The following is a 23628-nucleotide window of genomic DNA, read 5'->3' as shown; positions in this document are numbered from 1 at the left end:
ATAGAGGTGGGACCGAGCCAACAAAAATGTTGGCCCAGCAAATTAATTCCCATTGCATTTGCCTTAACTGACTAAAACAAACAGGAATGCCTTAATTTCCGCTGAAATATTATTTCCCTCAAAATCATAGCCCCAGGACTCTTACAAAAGGAATCTCATGTTGTCAACCACATGATCGTGATTGGAAATGATCAAATGAGTCCCTCATTCCACCCTACATATAATTGCAAATCCAAAATAAAATGGAGAACTACATTGCACAACTTATTTGTAAGAACATGTATTCCATTTCCAATAACTATTCTAAATGGGGATCAAAACAATTTGTAATTGAATGGAACTAAACCAAAACTACTGATAATATGGTTCATTACTCTTCGAGAAAAATAAAAATCGTTTACATGTAGTTGTCCAATAAGGTCATTGACTTCATTGATTGCGATTCAATGACGGTGGACCCCTTTTACCTTTTCAATCTTTCTATCTTGTAGGGAGGATGAGGTTAGCAATGGTCATTTCCATTACTAAACAAATAGAATAAATTACTTTTAGGACTAACCTTGTTTTTGTCATTGTCATTGTCATTGTCACGTAAAAACTTATATGAATTCTATTTGTTCTTGGACCCCTTCAAATGATCACAACCATCCATGACTACACATATTAACAAAACCTAATGAATCAATTATATCCCAAAAGAATACAGAATGACGTATAGGAAAGAATCAGGCTAGCTACCATCAAGTTACTTGGCTTCAAGAATCCTATCACTTTCAGCAATGTTCATTCTTTGGGTTGAAAGTGAATTATGAAAGATTAATGGTGCTTCTTAAAAGCTCATGCAGGCAGCCTATATATACCCAACAAAACCTCTTAAAATCTCTTTATCAAGCACTGTTCTGCAATCACTATAAACAAATTCATCTGCTTGTAAAAGGACGAGCATCAACACAGAAAGCCGAGGCAGCAAAAGTGCACGACTAGTTCATTTACGGTGTAAAGGCAAGTACTTCATATCGAAGAAAGCAGAAAAGGCCACACAAGTTACTTATAAATCTATGAGATACCATTTTTTATCATCCAACTTCTTTGACTTCAAATTTCTTTGGTCTTGAACTTTAAGAGACCAATTTTAATTTCGATCTTGCACTGCCCCTAAAAATATACTATACGCCTAATAAAACATACTTCCAACAGGTCTGCACACATCCAATATAAAAAAAGTCCAAACAATACTACCTTTAAGAAGCAATATACTGTGGTATTTCAGGAGAATATAATATCCACTGCATGGTGATAATTCCCTGACTTTTAAGAATATAAAAACCTGAAACACGATTGTGATAGTAAGGCTCCCCTCCAAAGTAATCTCATTGGACAGCAAATTTGATGATTGATAATGGCCGGTTGGCACCCCCGAGGGAAAGTATCAGGATCCTTACCATGCTAAACTTGTGGTTTTACCAACCACCAAAACCTTTTGACTAATGGAAGTTAAGCATTTTTCTCTCCGCTATTCAAATTTTAATACAGTTCGAAAAATACATATTTGACTGTGCCCACTTTAAGACATTTAAGACTCGGCCTGTAGACATTTTTCTAAACTACGTCCAGTGGCAAGGTTTTACTATGAGGCAGCAAGTCAGAATTTCAAAGAACTCACATCAAGGAATCACATAACCAAGTCAGAATTTCATTCCAGACTACAATATTAAGCTCAATAAGTTTTGGCCAAACCAGCAAGGCAGAATTTTTCATACGTTGTATAGTCAGCAATCAAGGTGAATCTCACGTGCTCGTTTTGATATTCTATTTCTGACTATACATCCCCTGCACACTAAATTTCTCTGTGTCAAATCTTCTTGCTAGGTAAATAAGACACGTACTGCACTACTGCTAGTCCCTGCCTTTGGCTACTAAGCGACATGTCAGCTCATTACTTTTGGCCGTTATCACTATAGCTTTCTATCAGGAGCTTACTAATGAAGTAGAGAAGACATGAGATGAAGTCCCTCGTTTTAAAACTTTTTTACTCCTTTTTTCACACTAATGTGTAGCACAAGCCCCCGAAAAGATAATACAGATGAAAAGAAATAAGAATGAAAATTATCAATACGAGGCTTGCAAGATGCAAAAAGGGTAAAAGAAGGTATTGATGAGGTAAGATAATAGACTCAAGTGTTACCTTTGTCTCTTCCATTTATGCATTGTATTGATCCCACCAAGCTCTCAGAAAAGGCGACCTTTTTACCTGAATCATTTTTTTGAAACCCCTTTCTTAGCATGAACACATGGAAATGTTTGCCATCAGCATGACCTGAAGTACAAGCATCAAATGGACAACAGAGCACAAATGCTACATAAAACTTTGAAGAGGATACAAAACATTTGAAGAGGACACTGCGACAATAAAGCACTCACACCAAAGTCCAAACACATTCAACAAAATATCTAGCCAGGGGAAACATGCAGTTTTTTTTTTTCAAAATTTAACAAAAGATTCATTAACGACGTAACACATCATCCACTCATCTTCTTCCCATACCAATTCCTGATATTCACAGAAACGCTTCTTTTAGCTAGTGAAACAGCTTCTAACTTCATGCTGATGGATTCTGCCCTCACTCCCAACAACTATGATCCAGAGACAACTTTTTCCCAGTGATCAATCTCTCTGTTTCTGATTTCATCACTAATCTTGTTAAAGCCTTATTGAATATATACTCAGTAATTCTACTACTTATCTTGCTTCACATGAGACTATCTGCAAAGGTTTTTTTTTTTTTTGTTAGTATGTTTGCTGGCTAATATTATGTAGAAAGATCATATTCTGATAATATGAGTCACAGATCTTTAATTCTGCTTCGATTCCAATAGGTCTTCTAGGGAAAACACCAGACAAATTATGGTGGAAATCTTTGCAATGGCAAAGAGGGAGTAGGATAGAACTAATATCTATGCAAAGAAAAATTTTACCATGCTAATGGGGACAAAATAATAGAACTGCAGTAAAGGTATGTGCAACAAACCACAACAGGAAAGAAAACAAAAATCATCTCCCTATTCAACAAGAGAAACTGTAACTTACAGGTTACAAGAGATACAGCGGGAGCTCCAATTTCTTCAATCGCCTCACGGACAATGTGGTCAAACATCTCTTGAAAGACAAGCTTGTTAATAGTTTCAGAGTTTCTCAGGTCCTCACCACTCCAATGAGAAGCTATTCCAACTGCTTCGGGCTGTGGGTCACCGAAAAAACATAATGGCATCAATAATTCTAATCCAACTTCTCTGCCAAAAAAAACAAAGCAAGAGCTAAATGTTCCCTATACTCAATAATAAAGTAAAATGATAGTGCGAAAGTGTAAACTAATGCCAGAGTACAAAAAGTACTGAAGTCAAGTTAGTCAGAAAGCTGCCCAGGAAATTCCCCAACGTTATCACACCCTTTTAACAAACTATCTTCTTGTCAGATGTCTTCACAACTGTTCCATTACCCAGCGGACTTGACATGTGTTGACAACAATGAATGTAATCTATAGGAAAGAAAATCCATGAATCTTCAAATGTATCTATGTAATAAATAGAAAATAAATAAGCTAAGAAGCAGTCCAAGAATGACTCCTTATCCGGTGGTAAAATACATTAAATTCAGACAAAAGAAATATGCAATAGTCCATATCTTCAATAAAACGATCCATCTGACCAGCACATAATTTACTTCAGGGTCGGGAGAAAATAATGATCTAAGAGAAAAAGGAGTTTGCCATGTTATGCGCACATGTACAATCTTAATGCTGTAATCAAATCAATTATGACAGAAAAATAGAAGGGAAAAAAAGCCACCCCTAACACTTACATTCTTACCTTCTGATGGAGTGAGGAACTTTTCCCACAGAGGATTTAAGTTTGTGCACACAAAAGTCCTGACAGAAAGAAGATGTGGCATTCATTCCCATTATTGTGAGAGACAAGCATCAAGGAAATATAATAGAAATCAAAATGTTAGGTTAAGTGTATAGAATATAGTCAAAACCGAAGATACGTAGAAAGGATGTCATAAAAGTCAATCATAACCAGAAAGCGATAAACAAGCAGAAGAATGTTAGGCAGGTTGCACATCTATAAAAATTCGTTTTCAATGATTGTAGCAGATGAATGTTCAACAAGAGCAAGATGCTCACCCTCGTGCAAACTTAAAATCCAGAGTTTAAACTACATAGCATTTAAACTCAAGATCCCTGAACTAATATGGTATGCATATCGTATACCAAGTTTTGCACAAAATAAAGCTATTCATGCTCGCGTAAGGTCAGCAATCGCAAGTTTCTCAGGTTATGTCCGTCTCATGCTCAAGTAAATGAGATGGACATAATCTGAACTTTGTTCCGTTGAATAATCAGGCATTTTTTGCTGACCTCTGGTCCCATTCCCATATCTAAGTAATTCAATATTTGGAATTCAAAAGTAAAATTCACCTCATAAATTGACTTTTCTAGGTTAATATCCGGATGCGTAATCCTATCGTATCTTGGATCGAAACACACCGATACCTTCGTCAAAAACAAGAATGACAAACACGGTGTGCATTTCAAATCAGAACGGGCTTCGCACGAAAAAATTAATATAATAAATGACAGTGGAAGAGAAAAACAAAAAAACAAGAACCTGTGACTGTGAAAGGGCACGGGGACAAGATATCGAAGCTTATAGGGAGTAAAGATTCATCAAGCTGAGAACGCGCAATGAGCTCTGCCTTCTCCATTGAAGTGCCTCTCGATGGCGATTGTCTGATCAAACTCTATGTTACAATGTACATATGTATTCGTCCCCAAAGTCCATATTTGATGCTACCCTTCCTTTTCCTGTTAGGTTTTGGTAACTTTTTTTTTTTCTTTGCCGCTCGTTTTTCCTTTTCCTTTTAGGTTATGGAAACTTTTTTCTTTGCCGCCCTTTTCGCGTATTGTTTCTGATATTTAAATTCAATGAAAGATGCGTGACTACGAAACTGGCAATTAGCATACGAAAATTTCGAATTAAATTTTCATTATATTCAATAATTGGGATAAACGAAATAATTATTTTATAATGCCATTTGGATATTTCAATTTAAAATAGCATATATAATTTTTTATTTTTTTTTTGAAGTATACAAATAAAAACACAAAGTATATGAGACGAGCGGGTAACCCGCGCCTTGCCGTATAAATGAACCCACATGATAAGTAACATAAAGCCCAATAAACTTCCACAACATTCTGGCCCAGCCCAAATACATGCTTGAAAGAAATAAGTAATACTAAACATTTAATGTTAAGTGTCTAAGGGATTATTATGTTCACAAATCACAAGTCAAGAGTTGGGGGTTTAATGTTCACATCTAAAAGTTGAAGAGCTAAAAGGTTACATCAGGTGACTTGTCTCTTTGCTAATTTGATTAGTATATCAAAAGGCTTGATCGTTTGTAAGCCAAAGTTAATTGACAATTTTATATTAAAAAATCTACCAAAAAAAACTATAGATCATAGAAAAGTTAGTTGACAAATTTATATTTAAAAATCTAAAAAAAAAACTATAGATTATAGATTTTAACGACTCCATATGGGTTGCAAAGCGATTAGTGATGAGAGGTAAGAGGTGGCATGTTAATGGAGCTAGCTTGCCAGGTCTTACATGATGGACAAATATTGTAAGGCAAACTCGTGGCTGGCCCGTGCACCATCAGAGATATGGACAGTACATATAATGTGGGCCCTTTAAGCGGCCCATGATTGGTTTTTAAAATGGGCCCACTTTTGGGCTGACCCATTTGATATAATGGTTTTGTCCGTGAGAATGAGATGGATCTGACGGGATAATTAATATTGTGTTAAGTCGTTCACAGCAGATATGGTGTAGGTAACAACACATGGATTCATTTCAATTTGTACAGAATTGAACAGACAATTCATTCATTAGATATGTTGTTAGTGGTTCTAGCCTGAAATGGTCGTTCATTAATGGCAAAGTCAACTTGCCATTTTCGTTGACGGATGGAAAGACATTAATTTGGGTGATCCATGTTGTTAGGTGGATAACGAAAACTAGTTGCTACTATCTTTGAAGACGGTCTTTTTCCAATCCGTCACAAAGAACAGAAAATGAGAGCTTATATTATATCCAATTAATGGATCATAACAAAGACAATTTCAAATACATATATTATATACACACATAACAATGACTTTGAATTTTGCTGGGACTGTCCGAACATTGCAATTTGCATATATAAACATACGTTCTACATCTGGTCTGTTGACATTGGAAGTAGATGGCCTAGAAGATTCTAGAGAACCCTAGATGGCTAGACTGTTGCGGATATTCTCCATTATGTGAATATTCTGTTGCGGAATTCTCCATTATGAGAATATTTTATTGTAAATATCTGGATATTGTTGTAAATCGCGCGTTCTAGATGTACATTTTGTAGTCGTTAGATTGAAATAGCCCTAGCAGCTCATTGGAACTCTCATGTGTGCTCCAGGTGTTGTTTTTCTCAACGTCTCTAGCCTAAGTGTTGGAAGACTTAACGAATGAGGAATATAAATTTAAGTGCCGCATGCTGAGCTTGGAGTTAACCAAGTCCGTGACAAGAAGTAAAATAGAGATTACACATGGAAGGTTTCTCCTTTAGTATTTTTAGCTGGAATGCTGGTCAGGCGCTCTTGTTTGTTATGTCAAGTTGTCAACAATTATAGCAACGGAGACAAAGGGTGGCATTAACTCCTCTCTCTTACATGCATGCATGATGCATGTTTTTTTTTTATAGATCAGATATATTATTAAAGAAGGCTTTAAGCAAGAAAATGTCAAGGAAGCCCCAAGGTAAACAACAGTAGTGAACGCCACTATTACAGACATAGATCTTCCACTACGACTCATACTCTAAATAGATAACATGCAGACCTGTGTAAGCCCCCTTCAAAACTCAACTCAAAGGAACCATGTTATGCAAACCATGCTGTCATCATTTCGCTTCTGTCGACACCACTCTTGACCAAAAAGTCCGCAACCCCGTTAGCCTCTCTCCATGTGTGAATGAATTATGCATGATGCATGTTTTATGTTTTGTGTAGTTATTGTCCAAATTAATGCACCAGCAGAAGCAACTTTAAGCACAAAGACCTTTCACAATAAAGAAACGTAGCCGCTAATTGATGATGAAGTGCGTTTTCATGGACAACTCTTGGTCCATAAAAGTGGGAGCCAGACTTATTTCAACCAATCCACATCCACATCCACATCCACATATATATTAACATACAAAAACAGTCAACCAGATATGCATTGTGTTTCTGAACAAATTCGATATCCTGTAAAAAAGGACAAGGAATAAAAACGTTCTGGTATTTGTTGATTTGTTTTGTAGTCGTATATCTTGATCATACAAGTTCGATATCAACGGCTCGGATACTCGACCACAGCAAAGCTTAGGCTGGGTACGCGCGTGTAGCCCAGCGACATCTATAACGGGCCCAGTTTTGTTGATTGGCCCTTAACTGTATTGGGCTTGCAATAACTGCTCTTCATTTATACGCAAACACAACACAAACAGCGTGCGCTGTATACAGGGTGTAAACCCGGAGTCTCTCACCAAATTTAAACGCAACAAAACAAAAAAAGAAGGAAATTTTATCGAACAACTTGAATTCTTCATATCCCCTTCAAAAAACAACAATACCAATATCAAATCCGTAAAAGCCAAAAAAAAAAAAACAAGAAGAAAAAAAAAATAGCATTCCAATACGTTCCCACCTCATAGGGAGATGAAATCCACAAAGGGAATAAACAATAATAACATGAAAGAAGAAGAGAATAATAGTGTACAGAAAACAAAAATCCTTTTTTTTAAAAAAAAAAAATAAATTTTAACGCATCACGAATGTTGAAGGATCTTCGTCATTAATCCACCCATACTTCTCCATGAATGGGTTAGCCAGTGTGTTTGGTGGGTAGCTATCAATACTGTCTTTCCACACATTATTAGTTCCATCACCAAAGTCTCCCACCACCTCCCACAAACAGCTGTTGCATTTAAAGCCTGCACCGAAGCTTATCATTAACACTCTATCTCCCTTCTTCAGCCTCTTCTTCGCCTCCATGTAACCCAAAACGTACCATAGACTGCTAGCTGACGTGTTCCCGAATCGATGCAGAGTCATTCTTGCTGGCTCCAAATCATTCTCGCATAATTCAAGATTAATGCCAAGTCCATCAATCACTGCCTTACCACCTGTGTGGAGACAAAAGTGGTCAACACCGGTCTTGAAATTAATTACTGGCCTAGGAGAATTAGACCCTCCTTTGGTCGAGCTAACAGTACTGGTCCATTTTCGAACCAGTGAGACCACCATGAACCGAATCAGCTCCGGAATTGGCAGGATTTTGGGAGCTATGACTCTCAGATTATCAACTAGTGCGCGCGATGCGGCTTTGGGGAGGGACTTGCCGAGGTGAAATCCCTGTCTTCCTTCTGCATCCTCTGCTTGCGTGCAACAGTTGTAAGAATCATCTTTGGCTCCGTGGTGTGTTCTGACTAGACACTTGAGTTTCAACATGGATTTGTGCTTCAAAGCTCGATTGTTTGTCAATAAAATTGCACACCCACCAGTCCGGAATAAACAATTTGAAAGAATCATTGATCTGTCATTCCCTGAATACCAATTTGGAGTTAATGACTCTGAAGTCACAACGAGTGCGTTCTTGTTCTTGTAAGATTTGAAAATGTTTTGAACCACATTGACAGAAATCAAACTCGCACTACAACCCATTCCAGTGAGATTAAAGACCTTGATATCGTCTCTCATCTTGTAGTGATTCACTATCATAGCAGACAAAGAAGGAACTGCTGATAGCATTGACACATTAACGACGAGAACATCGATTTCTTGAGCAGAAATTCCTGACCTGATCAGAAGCTTTTGAATGCTATCATGGAAGAATTCCTCCATCTCCGAAATCCCATCTTGAAGAGTTGGATTCTCTTCTCTTCCTGCGAACATGATTCCTGGTGCGTAGGTTTGCTCTCCAATGCCAGAACTCACAATGGCTTTCAAGAGGAACTTGTACTCAACCAGACCCAGAGTTTTGTTCCTCTTCATAATCTCCCCAGACGACACCGTATCAACCATTCTATCATCACTTGGTTTATAGCATTCATAATCTAATATGTAACATTCTTGGTCTCGTTTTCTATCAATCCACTTCCAGATCATGAAGAGGAAGTGGAAGATCCAGAATGCATATACTAACATTGGTAACCCCACTTTAAATCAGAGAAAAACAGATGAAGAGACAGAGAGAGAGAGGAAAAAAAAAACAGAGGAGGCAGTGTTTCAAACAACTGAACAAGTGTACAACTTACGGTTTGTAAGATGGAAAATCATAAAAGCTTAGATTTATAAGAGGAGGAGGATGTGTGTGTATGTGAGTGTAATATGTGAATGTGCTTAAGACCTAATATCGCAATCGCTCAACCCCCACCAACTGCACTTTCTGTGACTTTCGCATCAATCTTTATCACAAATTCAAGTCTTAGTCACACCTTAGGCATGTGACAGATGGACCAAAAGAAATTGAAAAAAAGACTAAAAATGTCAGCAGTTCGATATCTCAATTGTTTGGATGCACATTATTCAAAGAAATTTGCGTACTCCATAGATCTCAAATAATGTACATAAAATTATGTGCATATAATTTAACAATTGAGATAACTCTAATATCAGATGTTGGGATCTCTATCACGATCCAAACCCCAACCATTGTCTTCTCTCTCTAGCTCTCTCCCTATATTTCTTTCTTCTTTTTTTCCTTTATTCATTGTATAGATTATTAAAGCTCTGCGACCTGTGTCTGTTATTATTTTTTGTTTGAAATTACAACCCCCTTCATGGCACATAACTAGAAAAGTCATTATATATGGTTCACAGTTAAAACCTTTCCTGTTGTGGTACAACATTTAAGGCAAATAACGTGGTAGATAGTAGAGGATATTATAATATTTAGTTCATAAAAACGATGGGTATTGTATTATGATATTTTCACTTATTTATTGGCCGGCTACGAAGAAAAAAAAAAAGGACATATAACACACACTGTGACACACACATGCAATAAATTCATGAGACATCATTCATCAATTCACCAGTTATTAAATCTCTTTCTATCTAAATGTAGTCCTATTCCAATATACATAGTCTCTGTCAAGTGAAGTAATTTTTTACGAATGATATTTTATACAATTTTGGTTTCAAAATGAGATATATATATATATATATATATATATATTTTTAATTACAGTAATAGAGTAACCACCATGAGTTGCACTACTAAATCCTAGGACGGCCAAGATAATGCAATATTATTTAAGCAATAGATTATATGTACAACTAAGTAGGTAAGATATATATATATATATATATATATATATATATATATAACCTAACATAATCAAATTTATGCAAGCAATTTAATTATGGACAATAAAAACCCATGTGACATATTCTATCAATAATAATTAAAAAAAAATGTGGCATGGTTTGTGGGTTCGCATGCAACTTGGAATTTATGGGATGGCTTTGTTAGTTCTATTATATTGATTATGTTTTTCTTTTATCATGCTATTGATTATGTTTGGTAAGCTCTTGTTTTGCTTATTAGAGAGTAGGTTTTGATATTTAGGGTTTGTGGCTTGGGCCTAGATTAATTAAAACTCACTGTTATATGGTCACGTTAATTGGGTCGGATCACGCCATCGGCATGGATGGTGGGGCACGAGGGAGGGAAGCTAAGAAATGGAATGTTTGAGGGAGCTATGGTCCTATGAGGAAGCTGACAAGTGAGAAGGCCAATCACAACAGTCGTTGTCCTCGTGGAGGTGGCAGGGCGTACTTGAGCAGTTAAGCGGGGTTATCTACTTATATATGCCTTATTATGGCCATGCATATCAGTACGTAACATGGTTTCGGCCTTTCTGTAACCGGTGATGTAGGGTTGTTTACTTAATACCTAAGAGCTATATAAAAAAAAAAAGTGAAGTTGTGCAAGAGGGGAGCATAGTATTTTTTGAGTGCCTAGGTACCCGATATAAAAGAGAGAAAACTTAGTTGAATTGTACTACTAGAATTCTCATAATAAAAAACGATCATAGACTCCATGAAAGTAAAATCTATGTTATTCTTATTTCTCTTTACTGTTTCGAGTGCTCTGTTTGTTATTATTCTATTATATGTTTTCTTCGAATGACCTGTTTCACAACAGATTTAAGATGAGTTTCATGGAGGGTCATGCATGAATGAACTAATCATGGTGGGAGGTAAAAGTAGCGAGAGTGAAGAACACAACAAGCCTTTTGTTGGGTGTCTCATATAAGGGCAAATGCAATGGGATTTAGGTTGTTGGGCTAACATTTTTGTTGGCCCGGTCCCACCTCTATTACACAAAAAATCAAGTCAAACACGTATTATAATACAGCCACATCAACAAAACACAAATTTCTATACACTTTTTCTTCCCACACACTTTCTCTTTCCACCCAACCCAACAACATTCCATTCCTCCATATTATCCACAACAAAACTACACCAAAATATCAAATATCAATACATCCACATCAGCAAAACACTTATCCCAATACAGCCACATAAGCAAAACACATTTTACAATACAGCCACATCAGCAAAAAACAACATCTTTATTGGCCCAATACCAATTCACCATTGCATTTGCCCTAATGGAATCGACAACTACAGAGGAGGCGGGACATATATGTAAAAGCAAAATTTTGAATAACTTCAATCCGCATATAGTACAGCGACAGCGAAGCAACGATGTCTGCATGTGGTACAGCGAAGCAAGGATGCAGAGGAAATCACGGCCAATAAAACTTCACATGCATTTTACTCCTTGCAAAGAAATATAGCCCCAACTTCCATTCATGGACCGCATAGCGCAGTGGATTAGCGCGTTTGACTTCGGATCAAAAGGTCGTGGGTTCGACTCCCACTGTGGTCGTGTTTTAATTTCCCATTTTGAAAATTGGGCCAGCTTTTCGGCCATTTTTTCTTTACTTATTGCATATCCCACAGCCCAGAGGCCCACGCCCATAACACTGTAACGACTAACCAACGACTCCCACTGTGGTTGTTGACTTGTTTCAAAGTTTTAATTTTCGTTTTTGAAAATTGGGTTAGCTTTGCTGTCATTTTTTTCTGCACCATTACATATCCACAAAGCCCAGGCCCACAACACTAATGAACGAGTGTCATTTTTTCATTCGCATCATGCATTCATAATTGATTGAACAAGCATTCTATAATCAGTCATGAGTATTAAATGTTTCCGTTCAACATCTCTAAACACAGAAACATGTTTACGGCACCAAAGGTACAAAAACATGAAAAATTAGGCAAGAACAGGTACCCGTGAACTCCTTTAGCGTAGTAAGGAAGCAATCTATCTAAATTCTTATGCCGAAATCTTCCAATGGCTTCTATGTCTACTTTGAATTCCCTCTCAGTTAGTCCCATGTCCCCTACAGAATAGCATGTAGATAAGCACACATTTTAACACCCTACCAATTCACTACATACCATCTATGCTTGACAATTAAACAATCTCAATCATCATTCAATTGGTGAGACAATCATTTGTCAATCCAAAATCGGTGAACGTGCTACATTTTTCATGGAACAGTGTCATTAAAATCCATAAAAATTACACCTGTTGTTCAGGCCAATGGCTTCTACCCCTACCTTAAATTTCCTCCCAACTATTCCCCTGCAAATTAGCATGTAGATAAGAACACATTTAAACACACTACAAATTTACTACATACCATTTATGCTTGACAATCAAACAACCTCAATCATCATTCTATTGGTGAGACAATCATTTGTCAATCCAAAGACGGTGAATGTGCAACATTTTCATGGAGAAGTGCTATTAAAATCCATAAAATAGCACCCGTTGTTAAGCTATTTTTTGTCAACAACGTCAGAGTTATATGTTAATACACCATGATACACAATGCCATAACCGCCTTCACCTATCACATTCTCAGCAGCGAAACCATTTGTGGACTCCTCAAGCTCACGCACATGGTGGCCGGGCTTGAGCTGATCCTGATTATCGCCCACCACAGTTGGTTTACAACCATGATTTTTCCTAACAGAAAAACACAAAATAAGAAAAAATTCTACTGAGCATCAAACCACGAAAAAAAATAAAGCCAATTAATTATTCAATTGAACAAAACCCAATTGCGAACACAAAGAGAACTCAACTGATATAGCTTAAAGACACCTCATTGAACACCTATAGATCAATACAGAGAACCGGGACGGATAATTAATCACATAGCAAAGATAACCAAGAAGAATATATAATAAATTAAATGAGGGAACTTCTTGGCAGTTCTTACAGTGGGATGAGCGAAGCAGGGGTTTTTGGGTTGGAATAATTTTCACAACGTTTGTTTGAGAGAGAAGGGAGCGGATCTGACTCTCAAATCGTCCGTCGTGGTTGGTCATGGAATCCGTAAAAGGCATAGAAGCACCGCTCATGTATAGACCCCATTTTGATCTGAAGAATCGTTTCGAAAATCACAATGTGAACCGTCATGAAGAAATTCAATGACAGTAGTCGATGAATCTCTCACGTAGCAATAACTTTCAACTTTTTTTTTTATTTAATTTGATCTAAATGACACGTGACAATCAATTGGTGAACACAGCAGCCGAACCGAGAATTGCGGGGAAGCATCTTTGAACCTCCGTTTTATATATATAAATTGATGATTGTTAAGTATCATATTCCTTATGAATAACGGATAACATTTGAACCAAGGTATGGTAGTATCACCCCTACCAATTTTTTTGGAATGCTTTATTGTAAATCCACACCCCTATACACACCAATAATATTGTTCATTTTAAGTTATCCGATTCTTATAAATACATTAAGCTCGCATAACTATATTTCTCATTAGGCCCCTAACAAGTAGGTTAAGCCAAACTTACTCAAACCTAAAAAAATACCTTGATCATGATAAGGGGTGGACTTATTGCCTTTGCCCTTATAAAGGGTATTCTCCACACATCAATAAACAATGTGAGACTTTACAGACTCAACCTTCACCTTTTTTTGTTTTTTTTTTTTGTCAGGCAAAGGCCTAAAAGCCAGAAGAAAACAAACCAAAACGATGAACAGGGGATCGCAACCTTCACCTACTTCTGACATCAATTAACAAGCAACTTCAGTGTACACTGATGAAATTCAATAGCTGGGGGCCTGGGGCTCAACCTTCATCCCAACAGCTGGGGCATGGCTGCCAACATGCAGACAGTTATTAACTAAAGTAACTCTCCCAAGTAATGACGTGGGCCAAATGCATAAAAGATTGGAATAAGTACACAGACACTGGAATATGATAAGGAAGTTCAATCACAATCAATCTTAATAAAAACTTAAGATTGATATGGCATTTACATTTCACATTTGTAAATGATTCCAGTAAAAAAAATCCCACGGGTAACCACCATTGCCTGTCATGCCTAAAAACCACAGTGAATCAAATCTTATTCCTACCTTAGTACTTGAGAACTCAACATAAGTTACATAACCAAAATACCAAAACAGGAATGAAGTCTTCCCGAGCAATTCTATAATGAAGTAAATGAATGACTACCAAAATTTCATATGGGGATAAAACATGCAAAAATCTAAAATTAAACGACACAAAAAAATTGTAAAAAAGCGTCATTCTAATGAAACTTGATGAAACAGCTTCCTTCATAAGTAGAGATCAATCTTACACCTTGATGGCATATTTCCTCATTGGGAAATACATCTCCCTCTTCTTCTGTCGCTCCGTCTTTAGAGACGCCTACATTCAATGAAAAATGCAAACAGTAACTCAATAACAATTCATTAAGCTGGAAGAGGAGCATTGTATATAATCAAATATGAGCAAACAGTCAAAGGCAGTAGACTCGTAAAATATATTTTTGACATAGAACCATATGAGCTAAGCCATGAACACTAACTATTCAAGTACTACTATTAAATATTAATCCACTCTAATACTTAAACTAGTTACTCTATTTCAGGAACTACCAGTCTTAGGCTCACCGCTCATGTGAAAATACTGCAACGGAAACATTGAAAACAGACATTAACAAACCTACAAATAACTTCAGTTAAATGCCAGGCTAAAGGGATGAAAATTGGACGGAAAAAAGCCCAGAAACCTTCATCTCAGATAGAATATAAAACATACAGAAATCAATATTAAACAATTAACATTTGAGAGGTTCTTCTATTATTCTATATGACAACTATAAATCAATTCATATCATAAATTTTTGAAACTACACCTAGATCTCGAATGATGAGGTACTGCTGTCAATCACTCCTCCCCACCATCTAATAATATATTGGATACTTAGTCTGGAAATTGATTTATAGAAAATGACTAACTCTGATTGCTAAACAAGGAAAAGGCCGGTAAACTACAAAATAGTATGCCTACTCTCATTTGATATTCTAAGTCGCATACTTGGGCTATATCTGGAGCTAAAATCCCACAACAAAGTGAAAACATTTTACATCTTCTATTTCCAAGCACCAGCATTGTTCTTATGTCGTGCCACTGTCCTCCAAGAGGCCCGATATCACAAAGTATTTATGCGACCATCATCTTCCGAACAGAACATGGCACAACAAGGCAACGAAATAGTTTTGAGCAAGAGGAGAAGTGAGAAAGGTAGAATCTAGAAGACTGAAAAACTACGTTCACACTGCCACTGGCATGACATATAATCATATTGGACAGACACAAATACAAGTTCTATAAACAGATCTTCCTTAGCTAAGAAATTTAAATTTAGAACAACAACATATGCATTAGTAGTTGTGACAAGTTGGAAGCTGTTCTTATATCTCAGTTCAAAATCACAGATTCACACCCGCAGGCAACATGGTTCTTTAATAGAACTGTTATAGTGTTGTTGCATATTTCCACATATGCTAAGAAGCTCGTTGGGTATACCCCAATATTATCAAGGAAACCATGACTCTCTAATCTCTATGTCTACAACACAGCTACATGTCCATCAAAGTAGCATCATTACAAAATTAGATAGAATAAACCACATATTTATTGACAAAGCACTTGCACACATACTACAAGTATAACTGATAGCCTATAATTACAGGTGAGGCAGCACGTTATATAAAACATCCCGATCTATATGAACCCATAACATCTTTCAAAATAAACGTGAACAAAGCAAATAACACCAATAACGCACAATCACAATAAACACAGAAAATTCAAATGAATCTGCGAAACATCATAAGCAAATCAATAGCCAAACATCATATAATACATCAATCGACTTCCTCCCTTCCCAATGTATTTCTTTCGCGACAAATGACAGGTCGATCAGACATTATGAATCTATATAGGAAGCATCTGATAAACACAGAAAAGTGCAAACAATTGAGCACGAGGATTCTAAGTACCTGGTGTTTAGTGAGGCGTCTGCGGATGGCTCTGGTTTTCTTGGGGCGGAGATCGAGAGGCAAATACTTCTTATTCTTGTAAGCTTCCCTCAATGCGGCTTTCTGTGTCTGCGAAATCACCGTCAACACCTGCGCTATCGAAAGCCTCACGACCTTACTGCCCATATTTATATATATACATCAGCATCAGATACAAATGTAGACATTTATAATCACAGAGCGAGAGTGAGTAGAGAAAATACATCTTCGATAGCTTGTTGGGGGCGCCGCCTGTAACCTTAGCGACGCGTAGGAGAGCAAGCTCTGCTTTCAGATCCTTCAATTGGTTCAACAACTCCGTCTTGGATTTGTTCCTTAGCTCGTGCAATTTGATCCTCGCTGTATACTCGCATATCAAAAACAATGTTTATCTGTCACTTCATTGAAAGCAAAACAAACGCACAGTAGGATTCACAGTCTTCTACTTTTTCATAATCTTATACAACTACTTACCCATTGATGCCTCTCTGTTTGTCTCTGCCGGAGGGAAAAGTGAACTTAGTCCAGGCTCTGTTCTACGGTCTTAAAATATGGGTCTCTGCAAAACCCTAATTTGGCACGAGAGCACGTGCGGATTGACCTTATGGGCTTCACCTGATTTCTTTCTGGGCCTGTCAACTAATTATAGGGCTTATGCTGGTCCAACATTTCATTGTGGGCCTGACTGCCAACAAATAAAGTATGGATTTAACTTTTGTTTCAGCATTGTCCTGGGCTTAAATTTCAATAGTGGACTGGAGTCTGTAAAAACTTGAAAAGCCTTAAAATCAAGTGCTTGTGTCGACAGATTCAGAAAAATGACATTAATTTGAGAAAGTGGTTAAAGTCAAACAACTATTTATCGAATGGAAGGGAAATTTTATTTTGTATCAATATTATAAATTCATTTATATAATAAAAAAGTGTGTGTGCGCGCGCCAAACAAATCAAATTAGTTTAATCTTTGTCCTAAAGTATATAATTTTTTTAAAAAATATACATAAAGCAGATAAACTAGAGTGAAAGAAAAGGGGGAAGGAAACACTGTTAGATACGGAGGGAATTTAAATTGGAGAAAAATAAATATTAAAGAGGGGCCCTTGATTGCTCCACAACTAAAAATTAAAACAGTTGGTTTGGAATCTCACCAACCCAAAAGTCGTTGGATCGTGTTATTATAATTTATAAGAATGACGATTAAAGGAAGGATTACATTACCCCCAAAAAAAGTTGTTAAAGGAGCTGTGACGGTTGAAAATTGAGCGGATGACTGCATGTAAATGTAAGAATGGGCTTCGAGTCCACAAGCCTGGCACATGAGGCCCAAAAGCCCACGGTTACTCTGTCAAAAACAAAATGGGCCAAAGCCCATTTTTTCTTGTCCAAGAAAAATTCCGTTAATAGGTGGACTTATGGATCAATAATTAAGCCCATCGTTTATCTTGGATGTTTTGTTTGTTTTAAAAAAAGCTAATTAATTTTACAATTAAGAGAAATACTAGCTTCTTTTGACCAGTGCTTTGTCTTATCGGATTACATATGAATGATCCGGGAATTGGGGTTCCAGATTTATACTTTTAAAAGCATCCCTTTAACTTTATTCTGGATTTATTTCTTTATTTATAGTCATTTTTGTTTCATTCCGTAGCAAACAAGCAGAAAAAATATTGAATTTTGGGACCTTTATTTTCTAAAATAAGCTTTTAACGATACATGAAATGGGACTTTATAAATATTAGTGTACTTTTTTTTTTTTTTGAGTACACACCACCAGATCAAGCCTATGAAAGTACAGGTGTGAACAGGCCCCACGGAGGAGGCACAAATCAAGCCCACGCAGGGGTCGACTATCAAGCCCACTTAGGGGCAGACGAAGCCCACACACTCCTTGTAAATATTCGGAGGAGGTGAGACTAGAACCCATGACCTCAGTCAGGGATATGCAAAGTCATTATCACTCAACCAATGGCTCATTTGCAAATATTAGTATACTTAAATAAACTACTTAATTTACAAGTAGAATAAATATATATTATGTCACATATTGATGCAGCTACTCCGCCGACTCAATATTTAATACAAAGCTTGGTTTTGAACTTTAGATGTATTATTGTCCTGTCAAAGAAAGGTACAATAATTTCACGTTCCGTTTGTTAAGGAAAATCATGCTCTAGGAAAACTTATAATTTTTGGGTGTTTGTTTCAAAGAGTTTCCCTTTACATATTTGTATAGAATATATGTTGAAAATTTAATTATTTTTCCAAAATTTTATAAAAAAATTTGATTTTACTTGAAACAAAAGGAGCATAAACAATATTATCTTTTTTCTTTCTCTTTATCAATTTCTCTCATTTTATTGCCTCTATTATATATGTATATTGGGTTTTCCATGATTAGGGAATGAATTGAATTGAGGAAAAACATGCCTATGACTAAAATGTCAATCATAGAGAATGTCATTTCATGCCCAAAAGGCCTATATAATTGCTATGCTAGCTATATGCTAACTACCAATTAATGATGCATTAATTATAAGAGTTGACAGATTTTGACCCTTTGCTGTGCTGTGCTTTGCTTTGCTTCTCAGACTAGTGGTTGTAATCATGACAAACAAAAAAGTTGATCCCCAACTTCTCAATTTCGAATATTTAATTTTAATCACATCCTTTGATAGTCCAGAATCCAGATTAATCAGGTGGACCTAATCTCTCCCTCTCTTGCTTTTCTTTCACCATACTCTTTAAAACCACCACACCGGTGATTAGTCTGCCTAGCTCATTGGCAAAATCTTTCTTGTCTTGTTTCTTCATTAGATCTAAACATGAAGAAAATGGAGATTTTCTGTGCTTCTCCAGCATCCACTGCTGTGTGTTCCAGCTTAGACCAGCGTTCAATGGTCCGTCACTCTCACAGACACCTGGATCGCTCTTTCAGTTCCAAGGCTGCTTACACACCTTGTTCATCACAATTGCCAATTAGTCCGAGGCCTTCCTATGAGAAGATGAGGAAGAGTAATTCTTCTAGTAATAGGCCGAGTGATTTGCATAGAAAGAGCTCTGCAGGTGTAAATGACCTTTATAGTCCTCCTGGTTCATCCAGATATCTTTTAAGAGAGTCTTCTACTACTTCTTATATTGATTGGAATATTACTTCAAATGACTCCGATCGCGTCTCTGCTCTAGTTCCTTCGCAGCCTGCAAAGCCCTCTAGACGTGTAATTATAAGCTCAAATGACTCTCAAGCTCTGATCAAGTCCTCTCCTTCTGCTCCGTCGCGACACCAGGTAGGTACTAATTAGCAGCTTGAATATATTGATATATCTTAGCTTGTTTCTTTCATTATTGAACAAATTTTCCATCCTAATTGGTATTATTTAATTTGTACTGACACTTGAAAGGTTGTGGTTCTGAGGGTGTCAATCCATTGCAAAGGATGCGAAGGAAAAGTGAGAAAACATATATCTAAAATGGAAGGTTTAAGCTTCTCTCTTAATTCTTTCATTTTGTCCATATCTTTATGGAAAGGAATTTTCTCATGTGCACTTTTGTGTTTCAATTACAACCGTAAACCATTACCATTAATTGTTTACTTATAACTAAGAATATGATACCCCTAGCCTACCATGTTCTAACTTCTAAGGCTGTGGATTTTTGCAAAATATATTGCAGGAGTGACATCATTCAGTATCGATTTAGCGACAAAGAAAGTTACAGTAATCGGAGATGTGACTCCTCTGGGTGTACTTGAGAGCATTTCCCGGGTGAAGAATGCGCAGCTTTGGCCATCTCCGACACCATCATCACCGTCGCCATGTTCTGTTTTGATCAACAAGAACAACTGATGAATAAAAACCAGTTCTGATATCTCTTTTGTACTTTAAGTTAGATATTTATATATATATATATATATATATATAACCTGAAATCAATACCAGCACGCAGGGTATATATATGCTTGTAATATTAGTTTGTTTAGTCAGTGATAATGTGTAGCGAAAATCTGAAATATGTCTTTGTGATATATATATATATATATGTATCCTTGTTTAATTACTAGTTACCATGTTAATACCCACCTGCTTGTGGGGGAGATTTCTGCAGCTTTTTCAGTGCAAATGCTTTGTGATCATGAAAAAGAAAGAAGATTCTTCTGTATATCAGTATATAAAACTCGAAAAAGATCGAAAGTTACTGAATTCAATACCAAAGAGATGTTTTACCTAAAAACCAAGTAAGTGATATAATATAGTACTGAACTGAGGGACTAAGACAGAAGTCTGACCGGAGGCAATCATGGCTGCAAGCATGACAATGAGCATTGAATACTTTAGTAATTAATATGTCAATATGTAGGAACATTGTAGCAATCACTATGTGCAGACTCATGGGAATGAATCAGGTGGCCACTATCAGTCATTTCTGTAGCACCTGGCTCGAGTGGGCAATACCACAAGTCTTTCCATGTCAAGTTTGATGATGTTGGATGAGCTATTGAGTAGTGATGGAGCTAAGTCTCTTGTCCCACATCTCCCAAAAAAAGATGTAAAGTAACAATCAAACTTTCAAACTAATAACAAACATTTTTTCTGAGCTCAAACTAGTATGGGTTGGCGGTGGATCTAAGAAGACAAAGTCGTGTGAGCTAGTATATGGCCAACAACGGACAAATTGGTAGTAGTTTAGAGGAGCGGACTCCTTACAATTTCGACGTAGGAAGAGGTTTTTAGTAGATTCAGAGAGACATTATGCACTTTTTTTTTCACATCAATTAACATTGAATGCCTAGTGTGCATGTCAAGTTTTGCAAAACTTGTGTATATTATTTCAAATGCTGAATTTAGAAGGATTAAAATCATCTAATGTAGTTTTTTTCTGGTACCTTTAGTGATATATCATTTTCTTGGGTACCAAATGTGCCTTCTCCACCATGGGACCTAATGATGACATTAAGGCCCCCTTTTTTGGTTGGGCAGTCCATTTCAAAATTTTCTGCTGGTGGGGGCTGCTTCATGTCTTTCTGCTTCTCCTTCTCCTTCTTTGCACTTCTTTTCTCGCTTTTGAAACTTTATGATCTCCAACCAACCCTGCAGAGACAGAAAGAAAAATAAAAGAAGAAGAAGAAGAAAATACCAGAATGTGCAAATTCCGAACCCTTTATCCACAGTTGTTAATGGCTTTGAATGTTCCTTCTTTTTTTTACATTTTCCTTTGACAGGTTGGTTTGTTTTTTCTTTGACTAGATTTTGGACGGCCTGAAAAAGAAAATAGCAGAAGAAGTTGAAAAAACATTTCCAAAATCCCATTCTTCAAGGGATTATATTATATTATTAATATTCTATGATTATAGTAGAAATTTTGTTGGTGATTTTGGTCGTCGCCGAATCTGTGGATAAGGAGGCATTTGGAGAATGGAGATTGGTCTCTTCTGTTTTTGGCTGAGCAAAGCTTTTGTTCCCATCTTACAAAATAAGGAAGGAAAAAAAAAAAAAAAACCATGTACTACAGTGTGGAACAAAACAAATGGTGAATTATTATTAAATAAAAACATATACTAGAATTTGTAAAATTGGAAATCATCTAGAGTAAAGACAAAGAGGATAAAAAAGGCAAAGTCAAGTTGAAAACCATAGAGAAGAGAACAAGAGGGGAGAGGGAGCAGGACTCGAAAATGTTAAATCATTTCCTTTTATTTACCTAAACATTTTTGTTTGCTTCCTCTCCTTTAAGAGACATCAAACTCTATCAAATGTCATATGTTTCAAGTCTTTGAATTATTGAACATATTATTATATCACCCTTCAATTATTTACAAACCGTCCGAAAAAACTATATATGTATAATGTTCAAAAGTAACCCAAAAAGAGAGATGCAAAACTAGTTAATTATTATGTTTGGGAATTATTATTTCAATCCAATGTTTGTCTGATACTACCTGAACTATGAATGAACTCCCAGAGATATATGATTCTTACATCGAGGCTTTTCATATTTAGAAACATGTTCATGACTTGTGAGATGTATATGACTATATCCTTCATGCAACACCCGGTAAGCTGGAGTGAGAGTTTGTGTACTATCAAACACTCCAAAGTTCATATTTCCCCTGAACTCTCGGTTCCTTTGTATCTATCCACTAAACGTATTAGATTGACCCCGTCGATTAATCCAAATATCAACGCTTGAACCATAAAGATCACTATGCATAGTTTATGGGTAGATTAATTTGAATCTCTTAGGTGGGTGCTTACACTTCCGTAACCCGAAAGTACATGAATGACTATTTTGTAGGTATTCTCCCACACCCTAGTGGCATACATCCAATCTATCGAGTATATTGATAATAGTGCGTGTCTCACTCATTGATGAATCAAAATGCACACGCTATAAATGTGAAAGTATTGACATATTCAAGCTTAAGAGATATCGTACTCCTACAGCTACATGATGAACAACTCATTGATAGTATTTTTCTGATTGTTCTTTCCTATGTATCTTCAAAAGTAACCCAAAAAGAGAGATGCAAAACTAGTTAATTATTATGTTTGGGAATTTATCTATATGTTATTGAAAAATGTAAATTGAGAGAGTTAAATTCATTCTCACGTTGTACGATGACGTGTTTGTTATCCAGGAGAAAATTATTTGGCGGAAACCATGCACAACTTCGAACCTAGTGGGTGTCAAAATAAGGTCCAGCTCCATCCACTACCATAGTATTATTACTCCAGTCGTTTCCAACAAATGGGTTCGCATGGGCCTACATATAAAGGTAATGGACTGATGACAGGGAGGGGTCAGTAGGGCCTTCTTGTAACTTCTATCCGGTCCAGCAGTTCCAACAAATGGGCTCACATGGGCCTACATATAATGGTCCAGCAGTTCCAAGTTCCAACAAATAGTCTCGTGTTGGCGGCCTAGCTAAAGCCTAACAGAACTGTGTTCCCCCAACTCGTCATTCATTGCCATACATGAACCGCTTGCATGGATCTCTCCTACTTAATTTAAAACATAAAAAAGATTGCATTTTTCAGATTTGTGTTCTTCTTT

General features: G+C 36.6%; 3 protein-coding genes, 1 long non-coding RNA gene and 1 other non-coding gene across 9 annotated transcripts; 2 read left to right on the top strand and 3 right to left on the bottom strand.

The window, feature by feature from the left end:
* Window positions 1-572: 572 nt before the first annotated feature.
* Window positions 573-4889, bottom strand: LOC120002924. Of its 5 annotated transcripts, XR_005469208.1 has the most exons (7): window positions 4669-4889; window positions 4479-4553; window positions 3868-3926; window positions 3089-3239; window positions 2186-2317; window positions 739-850; window positions 573-654 (listed from the first exon to the last, which is right to left on the bottom strand). It is a non-coding gene; the product is annotated as an uncharacterized LOC120002924 (long non-coding RNA). The 5 variants fall into 5 exon arrangements; XR_005469210.1 differs by having other exon boundaries at window positions 739-2317; window positions 3089-3746; XR_005469211.1 differs by having other exon boundaries at window positions 739-2317; window positions 3089-3536.
* Window positions 4890-7436: 2547 nt separating this feature from the next.
* Window positions 7437-9402, bottom strand: LOC120003094 (3-ketoacyl-CoA synthase 12-like). The gene has a single exon (XM_038852000.1). The coding sequence runs from the start codon at window positions 9291-9293 to the stop codon at window positions 7908-7910; it is 1386 nt and encodes a 461-aa protein (XP_038707928.1). The 5' UTR covers window positions 9294-9402; the 3' UTR covers window positions 7437-7907.
* Window positions 9403-11977: 2575 nt separating this feature from the next.
* TRNAR-UCG lies at window positions 11978-12051 on the top strand. The gene has a single exon. It is a non-coding gene; the product is annotated as a tRNA-Arg (tRNA).
* Window positions 12052-14202: 2151 nt separating this feature from the next.
* On the bottom strand, window positions 14203-17147 carry LOC120001837 (60S ribosomal protein L35-like). The gene is made up of 5 exons (XM_038850322.1): window positions 17056-17147; window positions 16806-16941; window positions 16564-16720; window positions 14855-14923; window positions 14203-14365 (listed from the first exon to the last, which is right to left on the bottom strand). Exons 1-5 carry the CDS (start codon window positions 17057-17059, stop codon window positions 14336-14338), a joined length of 396 nt encoding a protein of 131 aa, XP_038706250.1. The 5' UTR covers window positions 17060-17147; the 3' UTR covers window positions 14203-14335.
* A 2118-nt stretch (window positions 17148-19265) lies between these two features.
* On the top strand, window positions 19266-20445 carry LOC120002764 (protein SODIUM POTASSIUM ROOT DEFECTIVE 2-like). Its single transcript, XM_038851569.1, has 3 exons — window positions 19266-19865; window positions 19980-20055; window positions 20251-20445. The coding sequence occupies exons 1-3, from the start codon at window positions 19404-19406 to the stop codon at window positions 20421-20423; spliced, it is 711 nt and encodes a 236-aa protein (XP_038707497.1). The 5' UTR covers window positions 19266-19403; the 3' UTR covers window positions 20424-20445.
* The last annotated feature ends 3183 nt before the right edge of the window (window positions 20446-23628 follow it).

This window comes from Tripterygium wilfordii, chromosome 7 (genome assembly GCF_013401445.1).
Source record: "Tripterygium wilfordii isolate XIE 37 chromosome 7, ASM1340144v1, whole genome shotgun sequence".
In the NCBI taxonomy this organism is placed as follows: domain Eukaryota; kingdom Viridiplantae; phylum Streptophyta; class Magnoliopsida; order Celastrales; family Celastraceae; genus Tripterygium; species Tripterygium wilfordii.
The sequence above is the reverse complement of the archived record's forward strand: the minus strand, read 5'-3'. Positions and strand labels throughout refer to the sequence as shown.